We start from the raw sequence: 22,872 nt of genomic DNA on the forward strand, positions 1-22,872 counted from the left end.
AACCACATCGGTGACTTCAACCACACAGATAGGGGAGCCCAACTCAGGATCCTCAGACTCTGCTTCCTCCGAGGAAGGCGTGTTGGTGGAGTTGAGGAGGTCTTCGAAGTACTCTGCCCACCGGTTCACAACCTCCCGAGTCGAAGTCAGCAGTGCCCCATCCCCACTGTACACAGTGTTAATGGTGCACTGCTTCCCTCTCCTGAGACGTCGGATGGTGGACCAGAATTTCCTCGAAGCCGTCCGGAAATCGGCTTCCATGGCCTCACCGAACTTTTCCCATGCCCGGGTTTTTGCCTCAGCGACCACCGAAGCTGCGTTCCGCTTAGCCCGTCCACCCAAATTAGTAAAATGAAATACAACAAAAAACACTAAAATAAACAAACTATTCAAATCAAACAAAATGAACAAAAATAGAATCAAACAAAAATAGAATCAGCTGAAATATTCAACAAGACTTATAAAAAGTACCATCTGTACTTTAATCACTGATTTAGGAAAATATAAAGTAAAATATATATACATTATATCTACATGGTCCTCATGTGAATTTCCCACTAAGTGCTTAGTCAAAAAAACTAATTTGCACAGGCTCGAAAGTAGCAGATGGCAGTACATGATTACCGTTTCCGAACAGATATTCGTTCCATTCTCCACCTCACCTGATGAAGGATGTCCTTATCCAAAATGGCTCCAAAGGGAACGTCGGACCCTCCAAAGTAGGGCTTGTAGGTGAAGGTCTCGTTGAGCGGCGTGGTGATGATGAGCTGAGCCGTCCTGTAGAAAGCCCCAAAGTGGCTGTCGAAGTAGTCCTTCTCTTGGCGCGCCTGGCTGCCTGGCGACGACCATAGCTCCACGGGGTCGGTGGTGATGCGCATGTAGACCAGACCACCCGAGGACGCCATCACCAGGAGCAGGCTGCCCAGAATGACCGAACACGGGTAGCGCACGCAGAATGAGCCCCACGAGCTGAAGCCCGCCCGCAGCACGTTCTCAAAACTCTCTCCCAGCGTTTCACAGCACGATGCGTTGACTGCGGACAGACATAAATTGACTATTTGCTTACATGTCATTTTACATACACTAAAAGAAGAGATTCTTAGGTGAAGTGAATCAAATCTCTTTACCTGCTTCAGGATTATCGCTGTTGAGCGATAACGGGTTATTACTATCCAATATGGGCCCATACTCCGACAGAATTATCCTTTTCCTAAACAAAGGTACACATTAACTAGCTTTGTACATTTAATTCAGATTCAGAAAACTTTATCTCTGTGGGGCAATTAGGACTTATCAGGCACGCTCTGCACAAGAAACATGAAAAACAATAACGAACATGGAATACAAAGGGCACGTCGGTACTCTGTGTGCCCAGCACGTAAAGAAGCCTATGACAGTTACAACAAGTCACAAGACATAACATGTAATGAGGGGGCGGATGGAAGGGAGGGGGGAGACACGGCTCGAACGGCGAGCTGCCCAGTCTATTCGAGCGCTCAGCAGATCAGTTCACGTTGCGGGGAAAAACCAGGAACAATGAAGACGGTGATGACAAGGGTGTGTATGCACGTGTGTTGTCTGGTTGTATGTGCGTGTCAGGCCGCAGCTGCTACGTCAAGGTCTTCATGGAGACGGTCCTAGCTTATCAGTCAATGGCCAAGAAGGAGGGGGTGGTGCTAGGGCACTAACTTCCATGCGTACGTTCTTCCAGGGGAAAGGTCAAGATAGCAGATGTTTTGGGAACGGCTGCCAACAATTCCAGACAGCCTTGAGTCTGTGTCTTGTGTCTCTTAAATGGCGCCGATCAGCCAAATACGCAATTTCTTTTTCTGAGTGCGGATTCCAACTTCTCCAAGTTGTTATCAGTCTTGCAAGTGACGCTCCAAAACCGCATCCATTTTGCGCTTAAGCTCAATCACCGCTTGGGTCTGAGTGTTGGACCTCTGCGCCATGCCATCCATAAAGACCGGCAGCTTCTTCACTTCCAATAAAGCCGCTCCTGTCGGTTGAATTTTGCGATGGATCAGGAAACTGCTAACACCAAACAGCAGCATACTGGCTATCAGAAGGCCGATAATGTAGATGTCTTCCACATCCACAACGGACAGTATTGACTAGTGATGGGACGAAATGGGTCGAGGCTTCGAAGCTTGTGTTGAGTAATGGGAGGGGCGTTTCCACGAAGCTTGAATCAAGGCACGCTTCATTTCATCAAAACAAAATGATGACGCGTGAAGCCTTGCCGGCCGGCCGAGTCTCATAAACACTTTGTGAGTGCTTCGACGCATTGCAAACATAGTACAGACTACTGTCGGGCTCCTGTACTTTTTACACCTGTGCTCACAGTGCAACTAGTGCAATCTTTTGTCGAGCCATGTCCGTTGCTTGCGATGGAACCTGTGTGAAAAAGGCGATCCTCCCCTGTACGGGAACATTTTAATTTGATTGCTTCCAATAAGGTAAGGGAGAAAAACGACATTAATATAAACGTGACAATGCAGCTTTTCGCTTGTTCTTTTGTCTAACTGCTGTTATTTCACAGGTGAAGTGTCTGTTGTGTGCAAGGGAACTTGTATACAACAATAACACCTCATCTATGGTGAGGCATTATAGAGCCTTGCATGTCAAGTCAAGTCAAGTCAACAGTATTTATAGAGCACTTTCAAACAGCCATCGCTGCATACAAAGTGCTGTACATGGAGCGATTTAACATATACAATAAACAGTAAGACGAATCAGTAATAAGTAATAAGTAATAAGGCGGTAGAAAGCACCAAGCAGTAAAATCAAGGACAAATCATGCCGAGTCGAACGCCAAAGAATACAAGTGAGTTTTGAGGAGGGCTTTAAAGATGGGCAGCGAGGAGGCTTGCCGAATGTTCAGTGGGAGGTCATTCCAGAGAGATGGACCAGCAACAGAAAAGGCTCGATCCCCTCTGAGCCTCAGTTTAGTTCTTGGTACGTCTAGCAAAGACTGGTCCACAGACCTGAGGCGCCAGGCAGGGGTGTAGGGGCGTATGAGCTCAGAGAGGTAAGGTGGCGCGAGATTATTCAGAGATTTGAAAACAAAGAGGAGGATCTTAAAAATAATTCTAAAATGAATGGGGAGCCAGTGAAGGGATGCCAAAGTAGGAGTTATATGCTCCCTCTTACGAGTACCAGTCAAGAGGCGAGCAGCGGCATTCTGTACCAGCTGAAGGCGCTTGATGGAGGACTGGCTGACTCCAAAGTACAGGGCGTTGCAGTAATCGAGCCGGGATGTGACAAAGGCATGAATTACTGTCTCAACGTGTTCATGTGAGAGGAAAGGTTTTATTTTGGCCAGCTGTCTAAGGTGAAAGAAGCTGGATTTAACAACGGCACCAATTTGCCGATCGAGTTTGAAATCACTGTCCAGTTTAAGTCCCAAGTTTGAGACCGTTGATTTCAGATAAGGAGATAGGGGGCCCAAGTCTACAGGATGGAATGTACAAGGTCCACTGGGGCCAAACAATATCACCTCTGTCTTCTTTTCGTTGAACTTCAAGAAATTTTGTGCCATCCAGGTTTTGATTTCTTCCAGACAGGATAGGAGTGGCCTTAATGAGAAGGTGTCTTTCTTGCTCAGTGGGACATAGATCTGGCAGTCATCTGCATAGCAGTGGAAAGGAATACCATGTTTCCTTAAGATGGAACCCAATGGGAGCAGATACAGCGAGAACAGCAGAGGCCCCAGAATTGAGCCCTGTGGAACACCACATGACAGGGGAGCAGTGCGTGATTCAGAGCAGCCAAGGCTGACACAAAAGGTCCTGTCAGCTAGATAGGACCTAAACCAATCAAGACCACTCCCGCCAATGCCCACCAAGTGCTGCAAACGAGTCAGCAGAATACTGTGATCCACTGTATCAAATGCTGCAGTTAAGTCCAATAAAACCAGACACACGTGGTCTCCAGAGTCATTTGCCAGGAGGATGTCATTAGAAACGCGTAACAGGGCTGACTCCGTGCTATGCATCGTCTTGAAACCTGACTGGAAGACCTCCAAGATGTTATGTTCATCCAAGAAAAGTTTCAACTGCATGTGCACCACTTTTTCCAGAATTTTGGAAATGAAAGGCAGTTTGGAAATGGGTCTGTAACTTGACAGCTCATCTGGATCAAGACCAGGTTTCTTGATCAAGGGTTGGACCACAGCATGTTTAAACTGTTGGGGAACTACACCAGAAGAAAGGCTGCTGTTGATGATATCCAAGACCGATGCACCAACACTCGGGAGAACCTCCTGAAAGAAGCGTGGGGGAAGAGAGTCGCAAGGGGAGCCAGATGGCTTCGTCTGGCGAACTACATCCTCCAAAAGCGCCAAGGACACAGTATCAAAAGAATTTAGGACAGCTGAACATGGAACATGGACAGAGGGGTCAGATGCGGTATTTGGGACCGGAATCCGAGCTGTAGAGACCTTATCAATAAAGAACTGAAGGAATCTGTTGCACATCTCGGCTGAAGAATCCGAGCAAGTAGGCAGAGGGGGTTTGAGTACAGAATCTATCGTTTTAAATAGTGCACGAGGGTTGTGACGGTTGGCTAGAATAAGGTCCGACAGATATTTTCTTTTGGCCTCTTTTACTGTGAGCTGGTAGATACGCCAGCTGTCTTTCCAAATTTGAGAAGAGACATGCAATTTGTCTCTTTTCCACTTGCGTTCAGCTTTGCGACACTCCTGCCTAGCTGCGCGGGTAATGTCGTTAAACCATGGCTCGGGTTTAGGCTTTGGCAGCACAATTTTTGAAGGAGCCACCAAATCCAGGATGGCCCGGCATGACGAGTCGAACCAAGAGGTGAGTTCCTCTGTGTTAGACGAGGGTACGCAAAGGTTATTAAAGGCATCAGAGAAACGACTAGCAGTGCGAGGGTTAAAAATTCGGCGTTTACAACTAGGAGCGCCAGATTTCACAGCAGCATGCGATAAGACTACGTCAAATAAAACTGCCATGTGATCAGAAATTCCATTTTCAAGGACTTCCAGATTTGACACCGTTATACCATGAGCAAGGACAAGGTCTAAAATATGTCCTTGTTCGTGTGTCGGGCTGGTCACATACTGCACAAAATTAAAAGAGTCGATAAGTCTTAAGAAGTCTTTTGCTAGCGTTTTTTCCGGACAACATACATGGATATTAAAATCCCCCATTAGGAGAATACGATCATATCTCAGCCTGATTTCCGCAAGAAAGCTTGAAAAGTCGCTTAAAAAGTCTTTGTTGTATTTAGGAGGACGGTAAATGACAGCACAAAGCACCGGGAAAACACGACCAACTTCAAAGAAGGTTGCTTCAAAGCTGTTGGCAGATGTGGTGAATGTGCACCGTTTACATTTGAAATCGTTCTTAAAAATGCTTACCGTACCTCCACCACGTCCTGATGTCCTCGGGGTATCGAGGAAATCACAGTCAGGTGGTAACAATTCAATCAAAGCTTTGTACTCACCGGTACCTGCCCAAGTCTCCGTCAGACACAAAAAATCCAAGTCATTGGAAAGAAAATACTCCCTCAGAATATGGGTCTTGTTCGTCAGCGACCGGGCGTTTAACAACGCGATCCTTGTGGAAGTAGCAATGGGATGGCTTCCCTCTGTCAATCGCCGAGCCCGGGGGAATTCCGTCAAAAGGTTTCGCTGAATTCCTCCCCGAGAAAGGCGCGCAGGGTAGAAATGCCGTGGCACGATGAGAGAGCCAACGACTGTTAGCAAGCACGAGGCGACGGGGTCGAGGGCACACCACGCCGGAGCGATCGAAGTGTGTCTCAGATCCCGTTTCAGTTTCACGAGCTGACCACTGCGTTTGCCGCGGCGGCGGCGGCGCTTTCGGCGCTTTCGTGAAGGGAGCGAGCGAACGCGGAAGAGATCAGCCGGCAGGTTAGCCAAGAACGGAGGTAGCGTCTTTCCACCACCGTCTTGCCAAAACGCGGCCGAATCTCCGACGTGTTGTTGAATCAATAACAACGATCGGCGATCATAAACCAACCGAGACGCTGTTAGGGAGGTAACAAGCATTGCGAAAAGTAAAAAAACCCGAAATGGCAGGAGCGTCGCCGAACACACTGGCGCACAAGCGGCCATCTTTGATGGCATGAGAGCAAGGAGAGCCATGAAACTGGGCCATACCTACGCAAATTTATATAAACTGGCACTCTCATTTCTCTGCACCCCAGCTTCATCTGTGAATAGTCCAAAACAAGAAACCGTTTAAAGCCAGCCATTGTGGGAAATCTATTATTTCAAAATAAAAATGAATAACAAATTATCCTTAGCACTTGTTGTATTTTGTTCACATACTAAATTACTAACACAAAATAGCCATTGAAATCTTAACACTGTTGACCTGTTGGGCTTCTGGACCACTTGATGGCGCCATAGAGTATAAAGCACCATAAAGCTTTGTTACATGTGCAAACCAATGGGCTGCAAAGCTTCATTGTTTCATGGGGCTTCATTTGGCCATTACTAGTATTGACAGGCACACCATTCTCCACTTCCTCCAGGGATCTAGGGTGTACCCAGCAGCAAATGTCCCCAAGGGGCAAGTAGGCTCCCCACTGTCTGCTCTTCTCGTCGAGAAAATTTTGTCGATGGCATCGAGTGACCAGCCAACTAATTCCATGGTTTGTTTTAGGATGAAAGTATGGCAGGAGGCTAGGAAAGTCAGAGAAGGACAGCACATAGACTGAGTGGCGGGGAAAGGTGGGGAGGCAGGAGCAGAGTAAAAAAGTGTCCGCCTTCGTCGAGAGCCAAGCAGGAAAAAAAATCCTCAGGTCTTGGTTCAATTTTATCTCACGTTTCAGCTAGTTTGTGACTTTTACTGCTTAACTTTTTTTTCAGCAGCCTCAGTTCTCGTCACTAGTACAAATAGAGTTTGAACATAATAGTCTTTACTACCCCGGCTCGACTAATTGCCATTCTTGTTTTTGGCATCTCATTTTCCTAATTGACCATTTGCCATCATCCAGACTAGAAGGCCCACAAGGCGACACTTCTCATACATCTAAAGGGGTGTTCACACGGCAAGATTCGGGCCGGTGCTACGACGGGGCTGCCCCAGTAGAACGTTCACACGTGCAAATTAGCTCCGGTGTAGCCCGGAAAAAGGCTTACACCGGACCAAATTTGATCCACCTCAGGGAGGTGGTTTAAAAAATTGCTACGGCGCAAATGCTCGTTTGCGAAACAGCACCGATGTAAATTTGTACGTGTGAATGCAACTGGGTTAAATTTGCTCCAGAGCAAATGCTCGTGAAGCATACGTACGGCGAAAATACGTTGCTTTCGTGCTCTGTCGGACTTCCGTCATGTGTTTGTTTAATAACGACACAAGACTTGGCTTGTAACATCTTTCCTTTTGTAGGAGACTGGACTGTCTCGCAGTTGTTAGTGTAGTTTGTTCCTTTGTTGTGTGTTCACAACCCCCCGCCTCCCATATAATTTATTTTGTGATTTCCTCTCTTGATTTTCTGTTTGGTGCATTATGTGTTTGCTTTTCTGAGTGTCATTGAAGTCATCATTGATTTACGTTTTTGGGGGCGGTCATGTCCAGTAGTCGCTTGAGTTGTGTAAATACAGTACGTTTTAAAAAGAACCAACATGACAACTCATTTGTTTTCTGTCGTTTTGCTCCGCTGCAGAAACTGCCGTGTGAACCAAGTGGGGCTGCACCGATGCTGTGCCGGTGTTGGCACGCTCAGCGGCTTTGTACGTGTGAACGCTCCTCACAATTTGCTGCGGTGCAAAATATATCGCAACAAACTACATTGGTGCAGCGCCGGAGCAAATGTGTGCCGTGTCAACAGCCCTTAACATGGTCCCAGAGTATGAAAATAAGCTTGTCGTGGATGAGAATAGTGGTTAGTAGGGCTAGGTGATATGGCTGAAAAGTGTGTCACGATAAAGGGACTGGTAATTCCTATTGGTCGATATGGACACATATACATTGATTTTTGTTTTTGATTAAAATAATTTGGATAGATTAAAACTCCAGAAGAATCCAGAAGAAAAATCCCATTCAAAATTTCTGCGAGTAAAACTAATTTTCAAGGAACATACAATGTTGTATGTATATTATAAAGAAGTGTAATGTGCAATGTTGTTTACATTAATGCGTCTCGCTCAAGCAGTGCCACTGAATGTGCTTATACACCCCATTGTTGATACAGTTACATGAACCTTCTTGTGATGTTCATACAATCTGTGTCGTAAACATATTCTCTCTTGGGATGCCTGCATTACAGCTGAACCACCGCCTTAGTTCTACTGTAAATTTGTTAGCAGGCTCATTATTGCCATAGGACAGGTTATTGTTTTACCTGACTGCACCTTAATGGCGATTCTGAGCATCTGAGCCGGCTAAAAGTCACTGTTATAATATCAAAGACAAGAACTCCTTGACTTGTATTCCATGTGGTTATCCGAAGGTGTTAGTTTGCACAATGTCATCTTACTGCAATAGATGCAGTGAGGCGACAGGTCATTGAAAACGCGAAGCTACGCACGCACGCATGCTTCTTCCTTGGTACAGCTGCTGCTTCTTTGGCAGACGGGCAGGCAGCGACTCTGCTGAACTCAAAACACATTTTTGTGCTCCAAAATTCCTTTGATGTGATTATAATTGTGGCACAAATCTGACGCCATGCTACGGCCTCCGTCTACAGCGAGCAGAATGCTGGGGGTGGAGTCTCCTTCTGGATTATTTTCCGATTGAAAATTTGATTGAAAGCATATTACATTGATAGCGATTGATGTGATTGATTGATGTGTCTATCGCGATATATACCGATATTGAATAACTGCCAAGAGACGCTTCAACTTTCATTACATTATACGTTAAAACAGCTAAAAACAGTTCAAATCAGAAAGCTGAGTGGAGCACATAGAATTCAAAACAAAATCAAGAGATTATAGAGAACAACTTTTTTTTTTTACCTGTAGCACCACGCTGCGAGCACTGTGCCGATAAACACGAACAGGAAGGTGATGTAAGAGATCCACATAATGACAGTCATCGCATCCACTCCAATGATGGTCCAAGGAGGCGGGACAGGTGGAGGGAGGGGTTCAGGCCCGCATTCTTTGGTACAATCCTGGCAGGAGCAAGGACCTGAACCATCGTCCAGACCTTCGGAACAGCCATATGTCTTGTTGTTCATCGGGGTGTAGCCAAACACCGGCACATCTAAAATCAATTTAAAAGAACAAAAATTGACATACTGAGAAAAATGTATATTTTTCTGATGGGTAATATTTACCTGTGAATATTGGTACAATAGGAAAAGGAGCCTGCCCATTGTTTATGTCAAACATGTACTGGATCCAGTTGGTGGCATTGCAGTACTGGGCGGCTTTGCCGCACAGCAAGGACAAGGCCGGCACGTTGCTGGACGGCGCTTGTACATCCTGGCAGGCATTGTACATGGCTGCAAAAGGGACAGCATCCATTAAAGCAGGCATGTCCAAAGTCCGGCCCGCGGGCCAAATACGGCCCGCGGTCGAATTTCATCCGGCCCTCGGCCCCTGTCATAAAATCAGCGCCGTCTGGCCCGCAGGTTGGGCGCAATGGAACACGTGTTGCATTGACTGAGGTCTCGTAGACTGGTGAGTGATGTTTCATAGAGTACTGCTTCCCTCTAGTGGCTAAATGAGTAATAGCATTCACTAAATGAGTAATAGCATTTAGACACTAGAGGGCATCACTCACGAGTTAACAAGACATCACTCCGTGTTTATATTGACTGATATGTCATATTTCAAATGATCCTTGCAGTTGTGGTTATGTGTATTGCTTGTTCATTTCCCTGTTGTTCGAGTCAAAGGTTTTGTGACTATTGAAAAGTCATGGTGATACATTTTATGTTTCAAATCAATCAATTTGCACTCAGGAGACTTCTGTTTAAGAAAAAGTCAAGTGAATAAGCAGTTGCATGTGCTATACATGTTTCAAATGAACCAAAAGAAATTCTTAAGATTGTTGAAATTAAAATAAAAATGGAAATGTGAAACAGACTGGCTCACTAAAATTTGTTGAACAATATTGTTGTTCAATGTAAAGAATGTCAGCCAAGGTCGGCCCCCCGACATTTTACCACATAAAATCTGGCCCCCTTGGCAAAAAGTTTGGACACCCCTGCATTAAAGTCACATTTCGCCAGCACACGGGTTTGCTTGGCCTTGGGGTATGGAAATTGTTTGAGAACGTATTTAGATACATTGCTTTGCTCTAAAAAAAACATGAATTAGGCAAGTAGACGGAATTTTTAACGATATTTGTACATTTTGAAATGTTGGAGGAAATATTTCGCAAAATCCAAATCTACAACTGTAAAGGAGAAGCAAAAATGAGTGTGTTCATCAGAAAAATCAAACAAACAACTGGAAACAAAGTAAATAATGGCATTTATGAAGAATGCAAAATAAAATAATAAATCCCTATATATATATATTAGAGCTGTCAAACGATTAAAATATTTAATCTAATTAAAAATGCAACTGTCATGATTAACTCAAATGAACTAAAAAATTAATCGTGATTACTCACACATTTTTATCGTTTATGAATTTCCTTTTACATTTTTTGTCCTATTTTGTCCCCATTTTAATGCTCTCATCAACATGGAATCATGAATCAGTTTTCTATGTGCCAAATGCAAATATTTACTGAAATAACAATTTCGATTTTCAACTTTACGTGAACAATTTTTCACTTGGTGCAGTTATTCACACAATCTCTCACACAATATTACTGTCCATCAATAACGGTGAAAAAAATATTTTGTCACACAACAGCTGCTCTAACAGCTTTTTTATGAAATCAAAACAGACCAATATAACATTATAAAGTGCACATCTAAGGTACACTAGTACTCAGCCTATAGTGGATTTAAACCATGGTTGCATACTTCGTTATCCTCAAGTTTGCTTTCAACACAGTAGTCCGTTTCTGTATGTTTGTTCAAGAATAACGAGACACCGGACACCAGTGTTCATTATGTGCCGCTGTATTTGAAACTGCCGGCCGTACAAACAAGCACACGCACTTCCCCGTGCTGCAGGGGCAAACCATTCTGGAAGGGGGCGGGGGGTTACTCCCCCTAACACAGTCAGGCTATGTTGATTGTGTTGGTCCTTCTTGCGCGGAAGTCTCTCTACGGTTTTGTGTAGACCTCATTTCGAATGACTACACTTGTTTCGATGACAACACTGGAGACGTTTTACTTTCGCTAGGTCGCTACCACCGTAGCGCACTGTCGCTGTCAGACAAACAGAGAAGCTCCACCCGCTTTATTTATATGGACACAGACCACTGTAACCTTCCACATAGTTCCAAAATAGTTCCAAACGAGTAACAATCGCGTCAGTGGCATACATCATATACCTGTATGATACAGAGAGAGAGAGAAGAACAGATAACTTTGGTCTTGTCAGTGGAGCAATATGGCAACTATTTAAAAGTAAACTTTCCATTCATAAACTCTAAGTATCCCTTTTCGGTGTCTCGCGCTGCCGTGGCTGGCAAAACAGACATGGGCGTGGACTTCTGCAGCGCGCTCGTTTTGTTTCTGGTGTATTTATAGAGCAACGTAACATCCGCTTGTGACGTGTGCCGCGTTAATCTCGCGAGAAAAAATTTAATCCCGTTAAAATTCATTTAAATTAATGCCAATAAAAACGCGCTAAACTGACAGCTCTAATATATATATATGATACTTTAAAAATAATTATGAAAAGGAGCAGAAAGAATAATAAATCTCATTCTTTCTGCCGCTGAACGGGAAATACTCATATTTCCATAATAATAGTTGACATTGAAGTTTATATCACGATTGGTACCATTATTGTTAAGGGATTCCATTTATAACATGAAATGAATTTTTGGCCATTTTGCTCAGCTCTCACTCTTCATTTGAAGAAAAAAATACGTAAAACAATTTGCGGATTCACTCCATCGCACTTTCATTTGTGTCCATAACTTTGTGTATGGCAGTTTCGCATTTTCTGACTATTTTTCTTTTAAGTGAGACCAGTCCAAAAAAAAAAAAAAGTCTTTGTTCAGGGAAATTTGTTTTACAAAAGCAAGCAGCTTGGTATTTATTCTACATTTTAAGAGTTGCGTTTATTAAGTGCAACAAGTGTTTCGAAAGGTTGGAACACATGTGAGGGTTAATGGCTTAAGAGAGGCTGTGTAGGTCCAAGCTACTCAGATAAGCGTGCAAATACAGATGTTTGAGGCAAGTGGTGAGCATGCAAACTCACCGTTGGAGAATGTTTGTCCGATATAGTACTGCACCTCCACGACGCTGGAGCTGTTGAACTCGGTGGAATTTGTGTACTCGAACTTGGTGGCATTCATGAATTGGCTCTGGTGCGGGCTGCACGTCAACTCGCAGAAGAGGTTCATCAAGTTGAAGAAACATGAGGGACATCTGCAAATGGCCACACAGTTGATACCCTGTGAGTCAGCATCAATTATGCCATGACCTGTACGCTGTGAGTTCATGTTGTTAGCTAAAGTTCATACCGGGACAGGAACTGAAGGGGCAGCTGGAGACTCGCTTTGAGAGTACGCAACTGATCCACATTGCAGCAGAGTTTGCGGTTGCCATAGTCATAACCAGGACACAGCTCCTGTATCATACGTACATATGTACAAGAGTCAATAATAAATACAATTATAAAATATATATATTTTTTTTAATATTTAAGTTAAGGTTATTAAAACAATACATGAAATAACAAAAAATAAATGCTTGAAACAATAATATGATGAAATACATTTTGAGCAATTGATTTTGTGCTCTCGTACAGTCTTGACACATACCAAGAGGAGGTCGTAGCCCTCGGGGTCCAGAGGTTTGGGGGATCCTGTGTAGTTACAATTATATTTCTTTCCGGGGACCTTGTCGGACTCGGCACACTCGCCATACCACACGCAGTGTTGTGCCGCCGCCTGCAAAACAAACACAGCACAACATCAACTTGGATGCTACCGGAGTCTTTCCTGGAGATTTTTCTCTTGTGATGACCTTTTATTAGGCAGTCAAAAAAAACAAAACACACATGCAAGTTAATTCTTTGATGCTCGCTGAAATGAGGTCTAGCCAAGTGTGCGAAACAATTTCTACAATGACATTTAAGGCACATTTTGGTATGACATACAATCACTACTTCATAGATTTGACCCTTCACAGATTTGAAGTTGAACTGATTTTGTTGGCGCCTTGACGCTTGTCGGAAAATACTACTATTTCACTTCTGAAAATGCGTTTCCTTTTCCGTTTTGATATTTAGGGATTATACGTACATGTTGAATGAAAGACGTGACATTGTTGAGTCACAGCAAAGCCACCGACTCAACAGCTGTCGTCCAAAGCGGCGACAGAAAACACTCATTGTTCAAGGGAATACTGTATCGACATCACAGTGTCATCCGCTGGGTGTACAACTGCATGGGTCACGTGACACAATAGGATTGAAGTGGAGTACGAGTCACTGCAGCATGAACATTTGGGGGGTAGGAGGTTGATACTTTCAGATTGATATCAAACAAGGATGAAAATCATTCATCATTGATTTCCGCTTATCGTTGGGCTGGTCCCGGGGGTGGCAGCTTCAGCACGGAACCCCAAATTTCCCTTTCCCAGGCCACTTTTGCCAGCCAATCCTGGGAGATCCCAAGCCGGCCGGCAGAGAGTCTCCAGCATGTCCTAGGTTGTCCTCGGGGCCTCCTCCCTGTGGGACACGCCCGGAACACCTCACCAGGGTGGTGACCTGACAAGCTGCCCGAGCCGCCTCGATGCGGAGGAGCAGTGACTCGAGTCTGAGGCCCTCCTGGGTGACCGAGCTTCTCACCTTTTCTCTAAGGTAGAGGCCAGATACCCTGTGGAGCAAACTCATACATATACGTAGACATACACCATTCTACTGGTATACTCTAAAATGGTTCAATGATTTTGTTGTTTACGATGATACTAGTGCAGTGTGTTATACCGGAGACAAATTCCTTGTGTGTTCTACATACTTGGCCAATAAAGATGATTCTGATTCTGATCCATCTACATATTTACCAGAGGCGATTGCTCTAATACTGCAAGGGAAGCTCAGCTTCCCCTAAAATGTCAAAAAAATAAGTGATCAGATAGATGTGTGTACATACAATTGTGTGTACATGTCATTGACTGAATATGCGCTACAACACACTCAACATTTGTTCCGAGTCAGTTTCTCATTACTGGTTACGACGCGACTCTCTTCTCATTCATTCCCGCAGCTTCACTGTGATTTAAACCGTGTGGACGCTGAGCATCGGCAGCGCGGACGCTGGGCGTCTAAAAAGTTCAGGGTAGGTTGTCCCAATGCATTGAAAGGAGACGAGTCATTGGATAAATGCTGGTTTTAGTCATGCCCATGGATGCTCAGCTTCTCTGGGAGTCTAAGGGCAGTGGGTGTGTATCGGCCGGCCAGGATGCTGAGCTTTTCTGGATGATGATTGGATGATCTGTCTGAGGCTGTATCTCTTTTTGATTGACAGCAAAATGATCTAATCACCGATCTTTTGGTGTTGTCATCCGTGGGAGTATTTTCCAATTCTCATTCTGTTTTGAACTGGAGACTTCTTCTAATCATTTTAGCGACACTCTCTTTGTTGAAGACGACTAGCGACAGATTAATATTTTATTTCTAATGTGTTTTGCTTGTATTAGCAGACTGATTTATATCACCACAGTTAAGACCGTGGAAAAGACACTTTGTTGGTATGACAGGGTCACAGATCATTTTCTTGAAAAGGAACAGAGTAAAATTCACACGTATAAATAAAATGAGGAGCTTTCCCTCCTTGACAGACCAGCATCCGCCACTGATATCTACATAAATTAAATGTCCTCCCCCATGCCGGTGTGGTTTTTTTTTCAGGGTACTCCGCTTTCCAGATATTAAAAATATTCACCGTAGGTTCGTTGTCCATATGTGCCCTGTGAATGGCTGGCAACCAGTTCAGAGTGTACCACGCCTAGTGCCCAAAGACGGCCGGGATACCATGCCTGCAACCCTCATATGGATGGACGTTTTTTTTTCTTCCATGCACACTAATGAAAACTATTTGCATAACCCAGCAAATTGCACAACAGTTCGGTGCTGTTGGGTGGCGTTGCAATGTGCGTTGGGGGGGTGGGGTCTCCTGTGCCAATTTGAGGGCCAGTGCCTGTGGATTGTTTCACGTTCAAGAACACAAATAACGCCCTGCAAAATGAGATGAATAGTGAATCAAGTATGAATAGCCGACACACAGAAAAAGGTTTCTAATTGCCTATGGATGCCACAAGATGGCAACAATCTACTTTTCTTCTGTTTGTCAAGCTCCATTTCACGCAGACGACCATTAAAGATGATGTCACATAATTGCCGCAAGAAATAAATTAACTATTTGCGTGGCTGAATATATACCATCTCCACAAGTGTCAATTTTATTCTTCGTGTTTCAAGTGGGATTAAATGAAAGTCAAATATAAGTTACCACTCATGCACATGCACGGACAATTATTGTCAGTCGTCTCTCTCCCAGATTTTTTAAATTTAAATGATACATGTCACATATATATTGGAATTGAGAATTTGGAATTGAGCTAGAGTGTGAACATAGCCTAAATGAAGCTCATTCCCTAGAGTTCAACATGTGCCCTTGGCACCAGGATCCCACCAGATGGGAATGTAATTTTTTCCTTGTGAGACATTGCCTCTGGCCTAAGAACAAAAACAGGAAATAGGTGAGTATTTCAGCAAATAACAGGAGATTCCCGCGAATAATGTATATGGTATCAGCCAGTCAAAAAAAACAGGATGTCAGCATGAAATGGGGATTGGGCATATGCAGTTTAATGCAGCCTTTGATAGAGTCCATCTTTGTACTTCCTTTGAGCAGCTGTCATTCTTACTCTTCCTGCCTATTCAGCATCCCACTGCTCACATGCTTTCTGTTGGAAGGAATGACTTGGGAGGAAGTAAATTCACTTACTCCACAAAGTGCTCCCCATGCCCCTCTTTTTTATTTAAATCAGAAAAAAAACACAGGACCTGCTTGTGTCTTTCTGCAGAGTTCAAAGGTGGTGTGTAAATGTCACGGCCATAACAAAACAGCTGATGTCAGAAAATGACAGGCTTGTTTAGGATTGTAGTCATACTGTTGATTAACCAGGGTAAAGTGTGATATTGGAGCAAGGCCAAACAGTTGACAGAAAAGACAGCAAAGAGGAGTCAAAACAAAGCACGTCAATCCAAGAGTGATGAAATTTGTCCAGCCTGATTGAATCACGTTTGTTTCGAAACATCTGCAATGGCAACAATAAGCCCTCTCTAGGCTGAGAGTTAAACAATCACACTGTCCCCGCGAACAACAATAAAAACAAATATGACCCAAGCCTCAAAGATGACAGCCTGCAACATGTCATATTAATCATGTCAAATATTCAGGTTAGTTATTATTTTGCAATACTTTTACATTGTTAGACGAAATTGTGTTGTTTTTTTATTCAAGTTGACAGCCGACTGCACGCTCCACTTTCATTTTCTTTTTAAGTTAATTTTTTTTTTCGTTACATGCAGAAACAAAATCATTGAGTTCCGTGAAGCAGGAATAGCGGCAGTAAAACAATTTCTGTAACTGATCAGGTCTGTACAGAATGGGAGCATATTTTGCTCGCTTTGTGTTTTGGGTCTTTTTCCTGTTTGCACGATCTGCTTACAAGTTCTCAGGCGAAATTGTTGGTTCCCGTGCATCAACAACCACTAAGGTCACTGAAATCGGTGGAAATTGACGAGATATTGACGATACACAAAACATCCGACAGAATGCCCTTTGGACAGATGAGGCAAAACCACAGCTTTGGAAAAAACACTATACAATATTGTGAAACTCACACTGTAGAGATAGATTGTATGGCAATCATAGCCGTTCACTCTGCTTATCTTAAATCAAAATGAATGCTTCTCTTTGCTTACTTGTTAAAACTTAGATGCATACCACTTCGCACACTCAGTGACAAGCCATTCCATTGTTGGAAACAAGCGCTCATTTTTGCCCACTATTTTACGTCTTTAAAATGTCATAACTTGCTTAATGCTTCACAAATTGACTACACTTTTCTGTTTATTCACGATCTTTTTAGTGACAGTGGTCTTTCTGATTAAAAGAAAAAATAATACATTTTGTTGTCATTTACTGACTTTAAAGCTGCCTGCAGCTCTAGTTTTAAGTATTTCATTGTATTACTAATTTTTAAGGATTGGTTTGTCCCCTGTGTAAGATGAAGCAAGCCCCAGAACCTAGTAGAACATCGTGCTCCCTCACAGGCAAAGGTGTCGGTCACTGAAACGATGACGTACGAGACGTGCTATGATGTGCTGTGATTGTGGCTTGCAACTATGTATTGTCATGGTAGCACAAATTCGAATTCTGTCAGTGTTTGCTTTGAAAACATGCATGTAAGCGCTGACTGAAAGTTTCGCCGGATCAATGACAAGTTCAAATTCCACATACATTTGAGAGGCTTGTTACAACATCAAAGAAGCCTTGGAAGCTTTCGGGAGACATTAGGAGTAGGCACGTCTATTTTAATTAAAGCCCGTTCTGTCAACGGCGACATCGGAATGGTAGAAACGACGTCGGTTCAATGAAAAGCAAGTTAGCATGAGCTAACTCTAGCAGTCATTCACGTCAAGCCGCTGAGCGGTTTGTGTGAATGTTCACGTGAACCCTTCGGCTTTAGGAGCTGAGTCATGTTTTCTAAGGGTGAGAAGCACACCCAAACAATGCGACTTACCCATCTAAAGTTGGCCTCCGAAAGAAACAGAAGCAGCAAGAGAAGATAGAAGTCACCTCTGTCCGGCACGAAGCCCATCGTGGGTGTCAGTTGACAGCTAACAGCACGACGACTAACGGAGTGGCTAAGCAGCGAAACTTTCGCATATTTGTCGGAGGCTTGACCCTCTTCTTCTTCGTCTGGCTTACTTGTTTAAGGGCGGGGGCAAGGCAAAACGTCGGTGCTGCCATCATGAGGGCACATTGTCAATTACGCCATATCGCTCAAACCCTCAAAAACATTAATGAACAACAAAAATACGCTTTAAATGTAAAATGAAAGAATAAAATGTAAAATAAAAATATCAATCCATCCAAAAACTAACGTTTAGTAAAATAATTAAATACTAAAAACACTTTAAAACAATACAATAATAACTAACCAAAGTTTAAAACTATAAAATTAAAAATAATGCAACCAATAATATAAAATACCTCAAAATGAAAATACAAAAATAAACATTGAAACACTATACTATAAACTACATATTTTAAGAAAAGAGGAGAAAGTAATGACATTTAAAAAACATCAATGCCACAAAGAATGTACGGAAATGCATGTTGACAAGCCAAAAATGCTTTTGAGACAAAGCTCTTGTGACGAATTCAAGTTTTAGTGGGATTTAGCCCTTCTCTCACATTTTCATGGAGCTGTGCCGTCGTAGTTTATGAGGATGATCCGTGGAGCGATTATTGCCATTTGAAAACTTTAACCCATTTTTCTAATATAAGATACAAATATATATCATAAATAAATATAAAATAAAGATACAAATATGACACAAGCAACATGAAATACATGAGATTCAGTGTTAGATTTCTAGCCACTTTTTTTTTGTGAAACAACAATTCTTCTTAGCTTCAGAGCTTTTAATTTAACTATAAATTAATTGAGTATATTTTACGTCATGCTTAAATGTGATTTTCATATTTTTATTCTTGTGTAACTACAGCAAAGCATTAGGAACATCAACCACAAGTGAAACAATCACACAGTACTAGAGGTTTATTTTTCATAGTATTTTGTAATTATGAGTAAAGATGGAATTTTTAATGAGCGCACAGTTGATTTAACCCAATTTTACAAATTCATACCTGACTTTTCCGGCCATCACATTCAAAATTAAGATTACTACATTAATTTGAGTTATGGAAATTAATGTACAATTTAGAGCTACTTTGCTTCTGGTTGAGACAAACTTCATGAATTCTATGCACATTGACAAAATGTTCCTTTATCAACCCCGTGTGAGTGATGGATTACATCCACTCACCCAAAACAGAGTGAGACAATATTAAAATGCTTATCTTATCTCTAGAGAGTCGTCATTGATTTGAGGTGCAGCACTTGTGACTGATCAGGTGAGGCAATCAACTCTTTTTTTTTCTCAAGATAATAAAGAACTAAATTTCTGGTGAAGAAAAAGAGAACCAAATGGATTTTATTTCCACAGAAAAAAACGATTTATTCACATACAGACATTTAAATCATCAAAATTCTAGTATTTCCATATGGTCCAGCGTTTGTATATTACAGCAGAGTATATTCATAATGTGTGTGTGTGTTTGTACACACATATAAGTGTATGTATGTACAAGTATATATAATGTACAAGTGTATATCTACAATGAGAGACAGAAATATAATCACAGCATAGTGAATACACCGTTATAACCTGTACCTGTGTCACATCTACAAAAGTAGGCTGAACAGGCTGCTACATTTTGTGCATTTCCTTAAAAGTGGGAATTTTATATGAACACTGTCGCAGGGAAGAGAGAAAAGACTGGGGAGTTACAGTGTCGACCAACTTGGGAAGGATTATATAAAAGTGCTTTATTTCTGTAACCACAGGGAAATACTATATTTATCAAAATTGACTCCCCCGAATGCACACACAGGTCCTTAGCTGACCTGGAATTTTCTCTCCAAAAAAGGGGAAACAGGAATGTGTTGGGAAGTTGTTTCCTCTTTCTTGGTTGAGTCAAATTAAAGTGTGTGTGTGTGCGCGTGTGTTTTTAACTTAAACTACACAAAACTAGGAATGCATGATCAAAGATGACCCCAGCGTATTCCACCAAATGTCCTGTGTACATTTTTTTTTCACGATTTCATTTAAAAAAAGTCACAAATTAATCCAAATACAAAATACCATTTTTTCTGTCCTAATGTAATCCTATGGACACCCAAAATGCTGCAAGGAAAATTGTGTCCTGCATCCTGCACACAACAACAATAAAACAATAAATCCAATACAGTATACTATACAACTATAAGATGCAATTTATGCCACTTTTCCACTGCACAAGGGTCTCGGCTCTGTTCGCTTCTGTTTGGGTGGGTGATTCACCACTTCCAAAAGTCCTCCTGTATTTACTTTTCAACATATTTGCCACAGTAACTAGACAAGTTTAATCTGAAGAGAGAGGGTGACAAAAAACAAAACAAACAAAGGTGTCAGCCTCCAAAAATCTCGAGTGGTCGGGCCCTAATAACATGAGCACGTGTCTCCTTTCTAGCAAGTAGTGCCGTAAGAGGCCAAGTAGGTAATGTGCAGTGGAAAAAAGATATTTGTGTTTAATGAGTGTTACAGTTTCTGAACTCCACTTTTCAGCATTATCTTTGAATAGTAAGCAATTCACCGGGTTTCCCCTGAAAGTGGCCGATTCATACGTTCTATGCTTCCTCATTAGGAGAGGAGCGTCACCAAGAGTGCAGCCAGCATTACCATCCCAAGAAAGGTGAGTTTAACCCCGCCCGCCCGCCCGTCACCTCCACTTCACAGTGGGTGGTCCATGTGACATCTTGAGAGGCTGTTGGATGTCAAACCATTTTGTTTTTGGCTTGAGCTGCTCATTTCAGTTCCCCCTTTTTATGCCGGCTGCGGACGGGGTCACATCCTCTTTGTCGTCACGAGAGGTTTTCACTTTCTGACAGGGCTCATGTGAACTTTCAGGATCACTGTTTCAAGGTGACAGCTAATTGATGGTATCACTAAAAAAATATAACGTTTCACTTCTAGGAGTCATCAGTCGGGGCCCACGTACTCTGCGTTCTCCGCTGAAGGCAGGTGGCCGTTCATGCGGGCCTTGAAGCTGGGTGTGAAGCTCTGCTGGTAGTCGGGGTTGTCTATACTGTTCTGCAGCTTGTACTTGTGGATGGCGTGGAGCTCACCGTTGGGGCGGGAAGTGAACTCGTTGAGGTACTCGGGTTCGTTCTTGAAGCAGTTGAGGTACTGGGAGTCGTCAGCATCGTCCGAGGAGATGGTGGGAAGGGGGGTGCGCAGAGGGCCGGGGCGCTGGTACACGGGATTCATCATGTCCGTGGCTGTGTTCTGGTTCATGTAGTCTGTTGGCATACATGAGGAGGGCATACCGTTATGTTTTTGCACATCAGTCGGCATTATACATTAATAAGAAACGAAAAATGTTCACTTGTTTACGTAGGGCCTGGCCGATTAATTGGACGGCCAGTTGTGGCCCTTCAAACATCAATCAACATAATCAGCCATTTGGAGACAACAGTTGTGCATTATTTATTACACATACATTGACACCATGACCTTGTATCCTTAAATATGTTCAATGCCATTTGTTGATGTACTATTTTATTCAAAATAAAGCAATTTTATTTTTACATCAATGCAAGTAATCGACCTCGATGCCACTATTTTACACACAATTTAAAGTCACAGTTTGTTGAAAAAAGTCAAAAATAATAATCAAAAAATATAGCAATATAAATCAAACATAAATGTGTGTAAAATATCACACATTGAACAACTGGGAACACAAACACACATTAAGTCCCAAGAATTTCATTAATCAAATGCACTGTTCCACAAAATACATTCTGGGGAACTAAATCTTTATTTATTTATTTATTTTTAAACAGCACATATCTGCATAGAATTGACGACCACTGAAATACATTGAGGGGTGGGGGTTTCGAATGCGAGCAAGCAATGTAGCTCAGGTAACACCTTCTTAACTGACACTTCGCATTAGGGCTGAATGATTTTGATAAATAATCAAAGTGCAATTTTTCCCTCCCAATATTTTGATTGCGATTTAATATGGAGTACTTTTTTTAAATTCCTCTTCCCATGTAATTTTAACAAACCCAAGCAAGTTTTGGTCTGATAGGTTATGGCTGTATCTGACTGACTTGCAACGGTTTTGCATGTTTTTTGTTTTTTTTTGGTCGCAAAGGGTCACTAAGATGTTCGCCATAAATGTTCATGGCCTCAAAAAGAAAAATTTTATTTGTCCCAAAGACATTTTCAACATGTTCATAATTTGGCCCCGACAAGAAAAAATGTGGAATCATTAAAGCAGTTCGGGAATGAATATCTATATCGATATAGATATCTAAAAAAAATAAAATAAATAGGCTCCAGCACCCCCAGCGACCCTAGTGAGGATCAAGCGGTTAGGAAGATGAATGAATGAATGAATGAATGAATGAATGAATGAATGAAAATAAAATCTACCAACTAACCAGGACGACGCTAATTGCAACATTTGTGATTTGAACATTGCATTCTGCAACGGGCTTTTTGACCACCAGATGTCACCATTTATTGGCAAGTCCTAAAGAGGCAGCTGAGCTCGCCTGAGCGATATGTGGTGCTTCTAAAAGGAGGAAACTCACCTGGAGCAGGCTGGAAGGCGTCATCTAATAATTTATCTGTGGGGTCAGGTATATAACGAAGAACTATACTTCCATCCCTGCTGGATAATCCGTTCTGTAAACACAAAAACGGTCTTTTTTCCCTTTTGGAAAAGATAAACTGGATCAAGACATAAAATAGCTCTTTCTTGCTTACCAGCAATCCATTTCTGCCATTGCACGTCCCAATGCTGCTGTTCAGGCTCTGTGGGGAAAAGAAAAGTTCATGACACATTTTCCACTTGAAGCCATTATAGAGTCTTGTTTTGGAACCAAGCGGAACCGCACGGCTGTCACAGGTGGCGTGAAAAAGCATCCAAAAAG

The 22,872-nt window shown here is 42.5% G+C and overlaps 2 protein-coding genes across 3 annotated transcripts in view; both read right to left on the reverse strand.

Annotated features, from left to right (window-relative positions):
* The window catches only part of npc1 (Niemann-Pick disease, type C1), a 37,873-nt gene extending 19,847 nt beyond the window's left edge, over nucleotides 1–18,026 (reverse strand). Inside the window, exons 1-8 of the mRNA XM_052088388.1 lie at nucleotides 17,839–18,026; nucleotides 12,843–12,971; nucleotides 12,543–12,649; nucleotides 12,278–12,447; nucleotides 9,277–9,444; nucleotides 8,954–9,203; nucleotides 1,128–1,210; nucleotides 663–1,033 (exon numbers count right to left, since the gene is read on the reverse strand). Coding sequence (XP_051944348.1) covers nucleotides 663–1,033; nucleotides 1,128–1,210; nucleotides 8,954–9,203; nucleotides 9,277–9,444; nucleotides 12,278–12,447; nucleotides 12,543–12,649; nucleotides 12,843–12,971; nucleotides 17,839–17,916 — 1,356 coding nt within the window. The 5' untranslated portion in view covers nucleotides 17,917–18,026. The remainder of the gene's footprint in view (nucleotides 1–662; nucleotides 1,034–1,127; nucleotides 1,211–8,953; nucleotides 9,204–9,276; nucleotides 9,445–12,277; nucleotides 12,448–12,542; nucleotides 12,650–12,842; nucleotides 12,972–17,838) is intronic.
* A 1,271-nt stretch (nucleotides 18,027–19,297) lies between these two features.
* The window catches only part of egfra (epidermal growth factor receptor a (erythroblastic leukemia viral (v-erb-b) oncogene homolog, avian)), a 51,372-nt gene continuing 47,797 nt past the window's right edge, over nucleotides 19,298–22,872 (reverse strand). For both annotated transcript variants that reach the window (XM_052088401.1, XM_052088402.1), the window contains exons 26-28: nucleotides 22,706–22,753; nucleotides 22,531–22,624; nucleotides 19,298–21,225 (exon numbers count right to left, since the gene is read on the reverse strand). In XM_052088401.1, the coding sequence (XP_051944361.1) occupies nucleotides 20,906–21,225; nucleotides 22,531–22,624; nucleotides 22,706–22,753 (462 nt within the window). In that variant the 3' untranslated portion in view covers nucleotides 19,298–20,905. The remainder of the gene's footprint in view (nucleotides 21,226–22,530; nucleotides 22,625–22,705; nucleotides 22,754–22,872) is intronic.

Source organism: Hippocampus zosterae, chromosome 15 (genome assembly GCF_025434085.1).
Source record: "Hippocampus zosterae strain Florida chromosome 15, ASM2543408v3, whole genome shotgun sequence".
Lineage (NCBI taxonomy): Eukaryota > Metazoa > Chordata > Actinopteri > Syngnathiformes > Syngnathidae > Hippocampus > Hippocampus zosterae.